At 37.9% G+C, this 15,911-nt stretch overlaps 1 protein-coding gene across 1 annotated transcript in view; it reads left to right on the top strand.

Annotated features, from left to right (window-relative positions):
* Positions 1-15,911, top strand: part of CTNNA3 (catenin alpha 3) — a 471,555-nt gene that overhangs the window by 353,056 nt on the left and 102,588 nt on the right. Inside the window, exon 12 of the mRNA XM_026851990.1 lies at positions 10,296-10,496. Coding sequence (XP_026707791.1) covers positions 10,296-10,496 — 201 coding nt within the window. The remainder of the gene's footprint in view (positions 1-10,295; positions 10,497-15,911) is intronic.

Genomic DNA, 15,911 nt, shown 5'->3' with positions numbered 1-15,911 from the left:
AAAGAAACCTCCAAGAATTTTTACTTGAGGTCTATAAAGGTGACAGAAAGAGCAACTGTCTCCTGTATTTTTTGAGAGAGAGTGTGTTCAGAGGAGAATAATATCAATGTTTGCTTGTGCATTTCTGTGTGAATGAAGGGAACAGGCTTGGACTGAGGGTAAAGAAAATGGTTTTCCTGTGTATTTTGTGAACTGGATGCCACATACTAAGGAAAATATGACATGATTTTGCAAACAGTTCTCCATTATCTGGTAGTTAAAGGAAAGAGTGAAAAATAATTATTATGTCTAAGATAACAAACTGAGAAGTCTATGTTAAGGCTGACAGTTGGTCGCAAATGTTCTGAGGGATTTTATGAGCAAATCTGTAAAAGGACTTGCTGATGCTAAGAAGGCATGTTTCAGTAATTCATGGAGCCTGGATCTGTCAGCCTCAGCTCATGCTCTTTTTGGCTGGCAGTTCTTACCATTTTTTCCCCTCTGTATCACAGAGTCATAAAATCATTCAGGTTGGAAAGGACCTCAAGGTCTAGTCCATCCTACTGCTCACAGCTGGGCCACACTGAAATCAGACTAAGAACAGAGATTTTACAACCTCTCTGAACAGTTGTTCATTATTCTGGTGAACCTTGTTATCCTTGCAGTGATTTTTTTTTTTCCCCCTTTCCCCTTACCCCCTTCAGATCCTCGCCTGTATCATTTTGACTGTTATCTCTCATTCACCAGCCTCACACCTTCAGTGGATAAGTGAAACACCGGAGTCAGTTAATTTGTTGATGCAGAGATAAGATTACCTGACAATGTTCTTCTAGCATGCTGTGTTCACTAAAACCTAAATTTCTAAAAAGTGGTATAGGAGATGGGGGATGTATGCTAACTGATTTATGTCTTCTTGAATCTGTCTGGAAGCACTTACTGTATTAGGTGAAAAGGTATTTAAATGGTGGAGACACTTGTTGGAGCAGTTTAGCAAATCTGGGTGTATAATGCAGGTCTATTGAAATACTAGTTGCTATGGAAGGGGGAGGCATTTGCCATCCCCAGATTTGTGATCGGATGTAAGAGATTCATATGTACCATGAGAATTCTGATACAAATAACATAATGAAGTATTAGTCTATTTGCAGTAGTTGAGACAGAAAAGGTTTTCTAGTCCAGTGCTGCCTAGTCTCCTTGTCTAGGCCAGATGGCCTTCTAGTCTGTTATCACATTCAAATCAAAGTTGAAGGGGTTTATTCTGTTGTACTTCAAGGAGCTGAAGTTGTTGAATTTGGCTTTTAAGAAGGTAAATTACACTCTGAAAAATTTTATTGTATGTCAGTTATAGCTACTTCGGTGAAGACAGTGCTCTTTTAGTAGAGAATAATTATAATTACCTACGTCCGTAGCTGAGACAAGGCTAGTTTGAGTAAAATTTGCTATGTACAGTCTGGAAGTTAGTAGCAGTTGGGGGGGCATATTGCAGGCATGATCTGTGATGATGGTGGTTTTCAAGGGTTAAACAATAATGCTCTATTTCTTCTTCTCTCTTGTCATCTCCTCTTTCATGTCCTGCTACTATTTCCACTTCACTATTTTTCCCTTCTTGTCCTACAAAAATCAGCATCATATTACAGCTTAATACATAAAAATTTCTTTGTTGCCCTGTACATTCTCATGAATAATGGGAGTATGAAACATCAACTATAATTTTTAGAATAAAAACTGAGCTAAACTTTCTCAGCTTTTTATAGCCAGAGGAGAGAAATGGGCACCCCTAAAGCCTAAGTGAATTGGACATATTTACATGTGTATGTAAAGGATGAGGTGGATTGTCCCTAAAATGTGTAATTTCTCTCAGTTGACGTAAGAGGAGTGTGTTTAAGATGCCCAGGCCAAATAAAGAGACTAGGGGCAAGTTGTGTGAGTGCAGATCATGCCTGCATGTTTCTGGAGGAAAGGGTTTCCTTGGTCTTGTAGCCCAGGAGAGAGTTAGAGTATGTAGATAGAGAAGTGACCTCTATGCAGCGGGGTATGCTCATGTTTCTGCTTTTTTTGTGATTTCTCCCTATCTCTTGTCCATCCAGGTGTCCATGCTTCTGGTCATCTTTTTCCTCTGCTCTTCCTCTCTCCAGATGCTTTTAGACATCAAGATGGCCTTTATGCTTTTTACAGTGTACTTCCTTCTTTTCAGAGATCTCAGAGCCTGGCTCATGTAAAGCTCCAGGAAAGAAGGGGAAGACAAGCATAGTGAGAATTCAAGACTGTGCTGTCTTTATTTCCCCAAGATCCTGGAATATATCTGGATGCTGAAAGGGGAAGCTGACAATCCAGGAACCTGTCTCTAGGCTGAATTTTGTGCCCAAGAAATCGAGGGCAAGGATTGAAGGACAAGCAGTTAACATCTCAAACCAACCAAATCTTATTGTAATCATGTTAAAATGAATGAGAGAGAGAAATAAAAAGTCTGGAAAGCATTAACATTGCTGTAAGGTTCTCACTCATTCAGGGAGAGAAATTTTCTGTAATCTGAAACCTTCATTAGCCAATTAAGCTGATCGTTTTGGGCCGCCAACTCTGTAATTAATAGACACTCACTTTAAGAAACATTCTTCTTTTCAGAGATTCTTTTTTGGTGGCGATGTGGTGGGAGATTTTGGGGTGGTGGTGTTGGTGTTTGTTTTTTACTTTTTGGCTTTCTTGAGTTTAAATGCTAACATCTTGGGATCCTTTGTGCATATGTGGCTGTAAATGAACTTTAAGGAGAAGCTGCCAACTCAATCAATACTTTGTTCACCCTAAGGTAAAATGCGAAAGAAACGCACACTTCAGTTAGTGTTTTCTGTGAACAGAACTGAAGTTAATGTTTCGGGCTACAGGTTGAAGCTTCTAAAAACATATACAATAAATTTATTATACCATTTAAAGAGTTGCTTCACTTTTCCTTCACAATTCATCTATAGAGACGTGCACAGATAGATCCTGAAGAACTGTCGGTATCTTGCCTAGGGGGGTGTCTTTATGCCATCCCCTCTTTTCTCTGCCCACATTCATCTTCATTTTCCATCCCTGTTCTGTTGTCTTGCAGCCTTCAGCTCACTGTTTGAGATAACCGCCATATTTTTGTGCTTATGTCCCATCATACTGGACTCTGAGATTTTACCTTTCTCCAGGTTAGCTCACTTTTTCCTGGAACTCTTTGACACGCTTCCTAGACATGTTCTTCTTTCAGGAAAATTTGTCCTTGCAGCCTGGCACCCATTAACATGAGACATACCTGTTAAAGCAGGAGGCTTTTGATGTATATGGGCTTTTCCAAATCTGGTCTCTCTTGACATCATAATTCCCCCTTCAGGAAGACATTGTAGTTGTGGCAGACTTTCTCAGTGTTGTTTAAAAGTAATAATAATTTATTTTATCTAGCACCTGAAAAGAAAGACATTTGTACCTGTTTCTCTGCATCAGTTAATTTCTAGTCTCCACAGGCAATTTGTTCAAGTGTTTCACTGTGCTCATGATTAAGATTTTTTTTTTTTCCCCCCTTACATCAAGTCCCAAGTTTCCTTTGAATTCAACTTCTGACCAGTGGTCTGTTGGCACATCAGTCCAGCCTGTCAGGGTTGCTCTCAGCGGCAGCTCTGTCCTCTATAGTTCCAGCCAGCCAGCCTGCCAAGTCGATGTCACCTTCACACTTGCTGAGAGTGTGTTCTGTGACATTGCCCAAGGTGTTAATGAAGGAGTTAAACAGTGTCAGCCTCAGCATCAACTTTTCCTGAAGAGCAGCTGTCGTAACTAGCCTCCAGCTTGACTTTGAACTACTGACCACTCCTCTGTGAGCCTGATGGTCTGATCGCTGCTTCACCCACCCAGATGCCATCACTCTAATTTTTCTGTAAGGAGGCTATGGGAGACTGTGTCAAAAATGTTCTTGAAGCGAGCAATAACCAACACGCTCCCCTCATCACAGAGCCAGTCCTTCATCACTGAAAGCAATCAGTTTGGCCATGCTTGATTTGCCCTTAGTAAATTGATGCTGTTCTGATCATCTTCCTGCCTTTCATGTGCCTGGAAATGCCTTGAGGTCTTCTTCCATATTTTTCAAGGAACTGAAGCCTTAACCTGTAGCTTTCTGAAACCTCCTCCTTACCTTTTTTAACACGGACCTGACAAGAGACATTTATGTGCATTTTATATTATATCCGCATGTGTCTAAAAACTGAGCGTTTTGGAAGCACGCTTGTGTGCATTTGAGTAAATATCAGAGCATTGTGAACCATGCCTCTCAACACGACTCCTGCCTGAGACAGAATGACAGTGTTGTCAGGTGTATTAGCAACAAATAATATTAGAACAGAAATTTTCTAGTGTCTTAGTTTTGGCAGACAAAATATATTTGGTTAATAGAATCAGAGGAAAAAAAAAAAAAAGAAAAGGATATTTATTTTCCTTGTTTTGAGTAATTCTTTTTCTCCATTTCTTTACTCATTTAAAAATTCTTCTACTGAAGTTGCCAGGGACCTTGAACATTGTTTACCAGTGATTTCTTTTTTGAATAGTAGCTAAGACACTGTCTTACTTGTAGAATGTAGATATCACATTAGAAGAGTCCCCACTGCCAAGAAAATCTATTTCATAAGATTGCTTGTGGAGATTTAGCCTTGCATATTCTCTGAACTTCAGTATGTAGGAAAAAGGTGGGAATTAAATGCAACTTCTTTTTCTGTCTGAATACGGGAGGAATGATATCAGGGACTTGTATACTGGGACTTCCATCTTCCACTTAGCAGCCTTGTTCTCTTAACTTTGGCACCAGCTATTACTAAATCTAAGTATGGATATTATGAATAATTGTTTGTTTTCAAATACAATTTGGGGATTCACCAAAGCATTATGAATGTGTGGGAGCACGTTTTTTTCCATACTAGGTATTGCCATTCTTGGAGAACTTGAAATCTTTTTCTGAGTAGCACTATAAGGTACCATGTCCAGGAATAGGAGTGGTCTGAAAAGAAATTTACTTTTTGTACAGTTTATTTACTTCCCGTTTTATCATGCCAACAGATGGTAAAAGACAGAAATCATTTTGGTCAGGCTAAACTATGACTGCATACATTTGTACAGCTAACTTTATGGTATAGGAATTGCAGGAAAGTATGTTTTATTTTCCATCTTCTCTTCAGGAGACCAAACAAATTGAGTTTTCTAATGCTTCTTCATATATCATTTTTTTTTTTTTTTTTTTTTTTTTTTTTTCTGTAATATCTCCATTTGGTCCACAATTTTCTTGAACTGAGTGGAGAAACTTTTAAAAGAATTGCTTCAACTGAGGCCTTATCAGTGCCAAGTGGAGTGGAAGGGCATCACCTGTCTTTTTCTTCAGATGACATGTAAAGGAAGAGCTATTGATTTTATCACAGAGAGGCTGAGTCATGGATTTGTCAAAGACAGCTTTATTATCCAGTGGTTAGCTCAGCTGAGAGATGATTTTTGGCCAGTACGACTAACACCAAGATCCCAAAGGAAGATCAGAAGGTACAGTGCACCACTCATGATAATTACTGTGGTGACCATGGCAACCTGACAATTTCTTTAAACATCTATCAATCCACTGTTACAACTAACTCTTATACTAGACATTCTGACTCATGACAAAGAGATGGTACATCATCTTAATCATCTTCTTCTGCTTTGGAAAGTAGGATGCTTGGATGAAAATCAAAAGTTGATCTAATGCATTTTGTACAGGAGGGGGAAGCATGTATAAGAAAGATACAGTTTAGAATAATTTCAGCTGAACTCTCATCAGTGCTCATTTCTTTCCTTTTCCATTAGATGTGCTAAGGCAAATGTAGGAGCTTGTTTGTGTTTTAGGAAAATTAACTTAAGTGGCATTTTATTGATGGTGAAGTACCTCATCTGGGAAGAACTTCAGAACATTGTGAAAGACTGTGTTGGCTATGGATATTCAGAAAGGCTACCACTGTATAGTACCCATGTGTGTGGACGAGGTCATTTATGCTCATTTTGTGCATGTGTTGTCTGTGCATTCTGTAACGCTGACAAGAACTTTTGAGTTTTTGACATAAGTGTGGCATTTGTCAAGTCCTCAACTGATCTCTTACATGTGACTATGGATGGATACAGCAAGAAAATATGTTGCACATCTTTTCTAGTACAAGGACAATATACAGTTAATAACATCTGTTTCTGTCTTTAGCTTCTTTGAAACACAATATCTGGAAGGATATATCACATTCTAATGTATATTCCCTGATATTATTATGGGGTTTGGTAGTTAGATTCTAAAATGGCTTAAAAGTCTTAACAATTTGGAAGAAAGCATCTAGTTGGCATCTCAGTCCACAACATACACATCTAATTGCATTTCTGTTGAGCATCTAGCCTCAAGTTTGGTATTTTTTCTCCATGAAAGTATTGTTCTTGACATCTCCTAGAAGGGTTGGGAAACCTGGAGGTTTCCATCATGTGTTCCATTTATACGGTATTTCCATTAGGCCACATGTAATATTTGTTTTTAAAATTTATATCACATTCATATCCACAAGATAACCAGTGTACTATGTTTTTCCATTTTCACTTTGTAGATACCAGAAGAGCCCTACCTTTCTGTTTACACAGGACTAAGCCCTTTAGTTGTTGTCTTTGCTGAACAGTTGAAAGGCAGTGTGTTCATCACACAAAGGTCCTTCAAGTGGAGGCTGCTCTATCTGCTTCTGTAATTATCTCTGTTAACAGTTGGGCAATAGTAAACCTAATGCAATGGTGATCTATATTACTTCATTTTAGACAAAACTATGACAGCAGAATGGGGGTTTGTTAGTCCTTTCTCATGCATTCCGTGCATGTCAGCTCACAGTGCTTTAGCCTTTTTCAACCTTGCACACATTCACAATCTATTTTGTTTGGAAGCCTCCCACTGTGGAAAGCACACAGGAACAGATGCCTGAAAAAAAGAAAGGCGAGATGTTAGCCTATACAGCACAGGGTATTCCCTGGAATATCTTTGCACATCTTGCCATTTGTCCCTTTCTTTCACAGTTTCATGTGTTGTGTTTGGCGTGGGTGGAACTGAAATAGTTTTCAGTCCTCTCATTGTCCTGCTTCCGTGTAGATGGTAGTCCAATGGGTTTAGTTACAGAATATGCACAGACTGAACAAACAGTGGTAATGAAGTCACCGTTATGAAATTTTTTCTGCTGACCTTGGCGATTGGTGACATGTACTTGAAAGGATATGGACATTCCATATTCACAGAGGCATTCTGTGATGTAGCAATTTCATGAACTCAACCAGAATTCATAATTTTTGCGTAGGTAGAATCCCAAATACTTATGCCAGACAGTTAGTAATTCAGGATTGCCTAATGATGTGTTTTGTCTGCTGAGTTACCTCGGTTGTCCAATTTATTGTGTAACATAAAACGTAATTTAATACTGATGTACTGATGTGGCAGTCATGTGAGCTAACAGGAAACATGTAAGCTCTGAATTATTTCATGGCTTAGTGCAAGAGAAGTTTCACAATGGTATTTCTGAAAATAGAGAAAATCTGTTGCGTTCACATCTTGCATTTCTAAAGTTCTTGTATTACATTCTCTGAGAGATAAAGCAGATTTTAGGTCTGTGTAGGAAACAAAATTCAATACCAAAATGACTATGGAAGCTTATAAGAAGTGTTTAAGCTTTAAAGTCATAAATATATTCTATTCTTTAATTATATTTTATGGTAATACTCTCTATACCATAAGTTAAATCCTATATACACATTACTTTGCCTGAAAAATGGAGTATGTCCTTCAGTATTGATAGTCTAGATGGGAATACTAACATATCACATACCTGTTCTCTCTGTAACTCTTGACATTACTGATATTGTCTTCTAGCTTGATCTGAATTCTTACTGAGATCTATTACCCTTTTTTTTATTACCAGTCTTACTTGAGTACCATTATTTTCTCCTTCATCTTCATCCTTCCTGCAGATGTTCTTTTTTCCATTACTATATATTTATCAAAAAAATAGTTTGTTAAGCACAAATACAACTTTACTATTGCCATTTGAAAAATAGCACAAATGCAGCTTTAGTATGGCCATTTGAAAAATGTCAAGAAAATGGATGTTCAGAAAGACAGAAGGCTAATAATTTATTCTGGAAGAAGAATTGTATAATTCTTCTTTGCTTGGCACCCTTCTGCATTTGTCTACATTTTTATTTCTGACCATGTAAACCCAACAATTGCTTCCATCAGTCTTTAAGCAAAGATTTTCTCCTTCGGCTTTCCTCTAGCCAAATCTTTGTTCTTTTTTAACTGTTCACGTTTTGCATGGGTGACTTGGAAATGCTAATATGCCGTCCTTATGTTGTATTTATGATTGTTATAATAATTTATCTTTTCTGGCTGTCCTAGACACAAATTGACATCTCTTTAGTGAGGTCATTACATCCCGTAGAGCTGAGTGAAATAACAAAGAAAGGTTCAAGTTAAGGGTCTCTTCTGTACTGAGTGTTTGATGCCTTTTAGTGTGGAAGTGTGTCAAGCAGCTCAGTTTGTCTCGACCTAGAGCAGCTACTGGCAGTTTAAAAAAAGAAAAAAAAGAAAAAAAAAAGAAAAAAAAGGTCTGTCAAAGAGGAAACGGCAAAAGCAGCTTTGCAGTTCTACCTGCATTGGAGGTGACTGCCAGGTATAAGCCAGGTATAAGCATGTGTGACCTGTAAGGAAGGCAGAGTCAGCTTATTTCATCTCCCATCTTTAGCAAACACACCACTGGGTACCTCTTTGCTTAACTGTATCACATCCACTTCAGCTCCCAGGTGTCTCTTTGTGTGTCTTTATCAAACATTGAAGAAACCTTTTCGATATTAAATATTGCCTATAGTCAGAATATAGTTTTTTTTTTTTTTTTTTTTTTAATAGTGCTATTGCTGATCAGCCCTTTTCTATTGCATCTTTCAGCTCTTAAGTAATGGAATGATTTTGTGCATGTTTATTTTTTTTTTCTTAAAACTTTTTACTAGGAGGATCATCGTTAACCCGTTTAATGTCTCATTCAAGAACTGGTATCTTAAGAGACTTTTTTGACTTCCAGAGGTTCTGTGTTTCACATAGATTAGCAGCGTCTCCTTGCCTATTTCCAAACTGTGTGTTCTGTTTTGTGCCAGAAATGTAAAATTCTTAATGTATGTATATTTAGCTAGGCAGAGGGTGACTATAATATGTATATGCTTTAATTAGTAATGTTAACATGGATAGGCTTTGGATAGGTCATCACAAATCCGTTAACTAGAGCAAGCCAATAGCCATACTGTAGAACAGATGAAGCAAACAAGAATTTCTTCATTTACTCAATGTGGCTTAGAATTCATGATCACCCCACAAATTCAAGAGAGGAAAATTCCACTAGAGAATATTATAGGAATGAAAGCATGATAATAGAAAAGAGTAATCCTTTCATTAGGCGATGACAGAGATAGCTGAATGGGGGAAGTACTATGTGGCAAGAAGGCACAGTGAAATAATGTAGCTGTAGCAACAAAGCCATTGCTGCTTAATTGTGTTAATATATTGATAAGTGATACTGGTTGTATGTGTGTATGAATAGATATTTGCACATATTTAATTGAATGTCACTAATAGCATATAAATCAATAATAGACATAGTAATGCAGTAAATACCGTAAATAAGAAATGTAAACCATATGGCAAATATGTATTCAGTATTTTGTAATAATGATGCATATTGCAATAATTTAATAAGTAGTAGTGTAATTTTAGTACCGGGGAAAAATACTGCTCTTTCTATTCACATGAGTGAACATTAGCATGAACATCCTAACACACCGATGTAAAATAAGTTAGTTTAGTTGTTGGGGCAATTGTTTGTCAGCAAAGATTCATCTCATTATGGAACCTTTTGTCACAGTGGCTTAAGACGTTTTCAACAATAAATAACAGCTTTAATCCCTTGAAATTTGCCTTCATTCTGAAAGTATTCACTACATATGTATGTTTTTGTGGTTTTCATTTTTTTCTAACATTTTCTGACTCAGTATTTTATTGTTGCTGTTGCTTATAGGAAAGTATTACTGTACCTTTAAATTCTAGGAATCAGTAAATTGTTTTAAGAATTTCAAGGAGAGCTCAGTGTAGATTTCATCTTGTAAGTTTTTTATCCACGCCTGTGTTGGCCAATGCATTTCAACAGGGGAAGAAAAAAAATGCAAACAAGTCTGAGTCTAAAATGTGTCTGATTGTGTAAGAGGTGCAGAAATTAACAGACATGTTCTTTTATCTGCAGAAAGCCATATTCTTGAGGATGTAAACAAGTGTATCATTGCACTGAGAGAGCAAAATGCGGACAGTTTAGACCGTGCAGCAGGTGCAATCCGAGGGCGTGCTTCAAGAATAGCTCATATTGTGTCGGGGGAGATGGACAATTATGAACCAGGGGCTTACACTGAAGGAGTGATGACGCATGTTCAGTATTTATCCAAGAATGGTAAGTCTGATTTCTAAATTATGTTCTGAGTTTCTTTATTGATATAAACTTTTCTTTGTATGCCACAGTTAAAGTGAATCCTGTGATTCTCTGGTCTAATGAACTAATTATGCACTAATGATTCACTGTACGCTCTCTAGTCTCCTTTCCGCATGCTCTCCAATTATGATGATACCATGCAGTTCAAAACTAGTTTTTAAAATTTTACTTGCATCACATCATTCATGTAAGGTGTTTTTTTAAGTTATGGAAGGCTTTTACCAGAATTAAATAAACACAAGTAACAGTGTTTGGAGACTTGTAACTGATGAGGCAGCAGCTTTCCACTTTGTAGTACTGGCCTCACCACATCTGTTCTAAGCAGATGAAAGGCAAACTCGGAGGAGGAGGAGCAGGTTCATGGTTTGTGCATACCACACCACTTTCAGGACTGTTGAGCAGTGGTTATCTATCCCCAAATATCTTCGGTTTTGCTAAGCAAATTTGGAACTTCCTAAAATGGTTAGTAGTGTCCGTTTACTTTTTCATAATATTAAAAAGGAAGATCTCCTATATTGGAATATCCCTGTACTGGCAGCAGGGATGTAACGGCACTATTCTATAAATGGTTTCTGTGTTTTACAGCAGTTGTTGTTTATATAAATGACTCCCTGACCTTTCATAGTGTATATATTTAATAAAAATAAATTATCTCTGGAGCTCCCGGGACTTCCATGCTCTCAGTGGTTGCAAGTCTAATTGTTAGGCAGTTAAAAAAGTGCTGTTAAGAAAATTTCTGGCAAATCTGTACATCTCTGGAATACAGGATTTAGCTTCCTGAACTCAGTAGTCTAGATCCTAGTTCTGCCAGTCTAAATACATTTCTAGTATCTTACATCTGACTGACATTTACTTTATTTTACTGCAAGAAAAGACAGAAATGTTGTTTGAGCTTGCTCCTAATCCATTCACTTATGTCCAGGACAGAACTATCTTCATGTGAACAAGAGTGAACTGATACTGCAATGAAGTGGCAAAAGGGACAGAATAGTGAGAAGAGTTTGAAATAGATTTGCCTTTTGTTATCTTATTTTTTGACATTTTGATGAGAAAATCTGAAAACTTTCAACAGGACATCCTTTTTTTCATAACTTCTGAAAGTGCTATGACAAATACCGAGGGAAGGAGCAATTATAGGAAAGCATAGCTTTGATCCTCATGTAAAAACTGAGCCCTTCTTTCTTGAAACTGGTAGTGTTTAAACACATTAAGGGTTGACACTGATTTCTTTTCTGTTGCCTTGCTTTGACAGTAATATGTAATGTACATAAATCCATCTATCCATAAAAAACAGGAAGACGTAAAACTGATTTTGGTTGAAATATTTGTCTGTGTCAAGGGACATCAAGCATGGTGTAATCTCAAATGTCTTTGGCGTACCTCAAACCTAAGAATCCACTATCTTCACACAGCTCAATAGGAGTGGGAAAAAAGGAACATGTACTTTTCATTCTTACCTGTATTTATATGATCTGCAACGAACAGACATCAAATCATGCGAAGGTTTTTGGTTGCTTGATGGTTTCCTTTTGTTTGTTTGTACTTCTGAACTGTTTCAGCTTACAGGGAAAATGCAGGTAGGCTGCAGCCCTCAGGTGTGACCCAAAACATTCCATCACTTCTGAGTCTTTCAGGAGCCAGCTGATTGCAAGGTGACACTTCGCTAGGAGAGAACTGTGTATTCATGTTGCCGTTAGCTCCTAAGATACCTTACATGAGTAACCTAGGGCGGTGAAATGCATCCTTTATGCCCAGTGAAAAGGTAATGCTTTACTGAAGATAAATTATCGCAGGCAGAGTATAGAGTTAATTAAAATAGAATTATAGAATAGTGTACACAGAAATTGCAGAGATAAAAACTAAAGAGAGACTGGGAGCCAGAAATGGAACTATGCAAATTGGAGGTAACAGGACAGAGAAGTTGTGCATAAAGGAGAACTGTTTGTTAAAACAAAGACTGAGGTTAAATTGTAGCTTATATGTTGAGGTAACTTAGAAGAAAAAGAGGTTAAATTCTCTGCATTACAGTACATAATGTACAAATGGAAAAGAACATAAGATCACTGAATCTGCCTCTTCCACTGAAGACATCAGGCATATTTGAAATGGTAAAGCGAGCTATTCAACAATAATAGTGTAACACTGCCATACAGTGAATATTAAAAGCCAGTGCTTAATTTCTTAGTTCAAGTTGCGTAGTCGTGTTTAGATACAAGTTGTTGACAGCTGAAGAACTCTACAGCACCATACAGTGGAGTGTCTGCTTTCTCAGGCTCATGTTTTGCTGCTCATCCATTTTGCCCCTTCCCTTTCACCCAAGAATTAAAACACCAAGCAAACTAACAAGGCCCCTTTCCGTTGTGGACTCAAGCTCTTAGAAGTGAGGCAATACCAGACCTAAAGTTGTCTTTGCAGCCTTGATTTACACTTGGTGTGTGCATGCGTTATGACACTGTGATTGTGTGGCCTTGCACAGTTATGTTCCAAAACAGCTGCGTTTTTAGGTCACTGAAATGAATTCAGTGTCACTGGATGAACCTGCTTTAGACATACACCGGGGTCACATATTAGAGGAGGCTGGTGTCCCTAGGATTAATTTGGGAAGTAATGAAGCAGAAGACTGCAGGAAGAGAATGTTTGATCCAATAGTGAGGATAGTTATGGTTGGACTCGTGATTTTAAAGGTCTTTCCCAACCTAACTGATTCTATGACTCTGTAGTTCCTTTGGAGTGCCGCTGTCTGTATAGAGTGCCTCTGTGATACTGTGTAAGTTCATGAGGCTACAGCTAATGGGGGGTGCAGGAATAATTCCCAGCTCCTGGTCTGAGTGAGCACCATGCTGGCTGTGCCCCTCATCTCCATCACAAGGAGACTGGGACATCCTCTGACCCCTCTTTTCTCAGGTTTCGGTGGGATGGGCACGTAGGTAATGTGGGTAGGAAAGAGAGCTGCAAAGCATTCCAGCCAAGTCCCTCCTCTGGATGACTGGAAGTCAGCACTGGGAATCATGCCATGGAAATGCATGCCCCGGGGTCTGTATGAAACCCTTACGGACCACTGGAGAAAAAACTGTTCAGTCATGTGCTCTGAATACTCCATGCAGGCAATTGTTTAAACCAGCATTTCCTATCTTGTTTTTACAAGTGCAAAGGTGGGAGAGCTTCAGGCTCTGTTCTGGTATGGTTAAGACACTGAAAATGTTAGTACTGGTACCTCTCTGTCATTCCTAGTGTCTGGCCCTGTTGGTTGGACATTCCTAGTGTCTGGCCCTGTTGGTTGGACATTCCTAGTGTCTGGCACTGTTGGTTGGACATTCCTAGTGTCTGGCACTGTTGGTTGGACATTCCTAGTGTCTGGCCCTGTTGGTTGGACATTCCTAGTGTCTGGCACTGTTGATTAGATGGAAATATGCAGATCCTTGCATTTTGGTAGGATTTGTGTGCTGTTGCATGAAAGCAAAATGAAGCCTTTAGAAACACTGTTTACAAAAACCTGAGGTATTTCCACTTCAGAACTGGAAGAATAACCTTGTACTGTATTTTTAAATATCAAAGTCTACTCTGTTATTTTACTGCCTGCCACAATCTGCAGCAGTTAAATTTAAGTAAGCAATTTATATTATGGCATGTATCTGTTGATATAGTAAAAAGCCTATATTTATTGTAAATTTTGTCTGCGGTTTTGCTTTCATGTCAAAGTATAATGATATACTATATACATATATATGTATGTAAACACATATATAAATCCTCTAGTTATTTAGATATAAGAATCTTGTAGAAAACAAGGAAAAGGCTGGAGACAAAGATGATAAATATTTTAACTGTCTTAAGGAACTAGTGGAGGTGTCTTTCTCTGAATCATGCAGTTTTGAGTCCATGCTTTTTTATTCCAATAGTGCTGATGGAATTACAGCAAACCATTGTCCACAGCTTCTTACAACCAGAATTCTGAATTACATTATAAATCACATAGGGATAGGGCTTAATTTTAAGTTTAGGAATAGTAATGATGTTGTATTTGGAATGAAAACCAAATTTAACTGTTCTCAAATTAAAGGTTGGCTGTGGGCATTGTTCTGAGACAGATACTGGCATGACACAAAATACTCTTCTCAGTCCCTTTGAATTATGGGAATCCCCTCTGATTAAGACAGAGTTTAATCTCTGAGATAAAATGGGGATATCAAATGTAAAATTGAACATGTATTTGAAAATTTATTCCTGCCTCAGAAAATGTGTATAAACCTGTGTCCGTAACTGTGGATTCCAAATACTTTCTCAGTATGAGAGATACAAATTAGATTTTTTTACAAATACCCCATGCCTAAATTGTTTCTCATTGAAAGTCATTGAAACTGTTATTCATGGGATATTTGTGCTCGTAAACTATGAAGTGTAGTAACTGAATTAACTGGAATCTAACAGTTTTAGAGATTACTGCTCTTCTGATGTGATACCAGCAATGTTCCTTGTAACTGGGGATTGAAGGGCAAAATACATAAGAGGTGGTTTTTATTAAGTGAGTGATCATCTGGGTAAGTACAAGTTTTTAAACATTTCAGAGTGAAGGAGAAAGCAAACAGTCCCCATGACTTTATCACGAGGCTCAAGGCGCTTTATGTTGAGTATTATAATACATAATCATAATTCTTTGATAATGCAAGGGGGATTCCAAGGACAATTTATGTCCCCATTATCCCCTTGAGAGCTGTATAGGCCTATTAATTCTAATTGAAGGTTTTCCTCAAATCTCTAGCATTTATGCATGGTCAGTTCATACATCCTGTTCTTGTGTCAGTATTAACAACTCTTCTGCCTCCACCTGGATCAAAGCCACCTGGCCCCAGTGGGACAAAAACTTTTAGACCTGTTTTGGAGAGGTTGGGTTTGTGTTCAGTGATTTTCTTTAAAACCTTCACAAGTTTGAGTTACCTTTTTTCTGAAGTCCTTTCCTATGATTTTGTCCTAAAAGTCATTCTGTTCTTCCTGACCCAGTTGTCTTCTGTATTGGCAGCGTGTTTTAACATCATACTGTTTGCCAGTGTCACTAATTAATTTATTTATTTGTTTATTTCTTGGTCCAAAGATTGTTATTTTGGCCACCTTCCAGAGTCTCCTCTCACTTTATAGCCCTTTCAGTGTGATCAGATGTACAGCCTCCATACTAATACTGATCTACTCCACCTGAAACAGAGCTTTCCTCTATGGTACTTTATTAAATGATTCTGCAGGGTGGATTAAATCTACTGCATTGCTTTTCTCTGGGAAGAGGTTATTTGTCTTTGCACTAAAAGAGACTAGTGTTATCTGATAGGAGCTTCCTGCCATCTTCTGCTTTTTATTTAGCTTTTCAATTTCTGCATGCTTATGCAC

Source organism: Athene cunicularia, assembly GCF_003259725.1.
Source record: "Athene cunicularia isolate RWA chromosome 6 unlocalized genomic scaffold, athCun1 chr6_part2, whole genome shotgun sequence".
NCBI lineage: Eukaryota > Metazoa > Chordata > Aves > Strigiformes > Strigidae > Athene > Athene cunicularia.
Note: the sequence above shows the minus strand (reverse complement) of the source record. Positions and strands in the feature narration are given on the sequence as shown.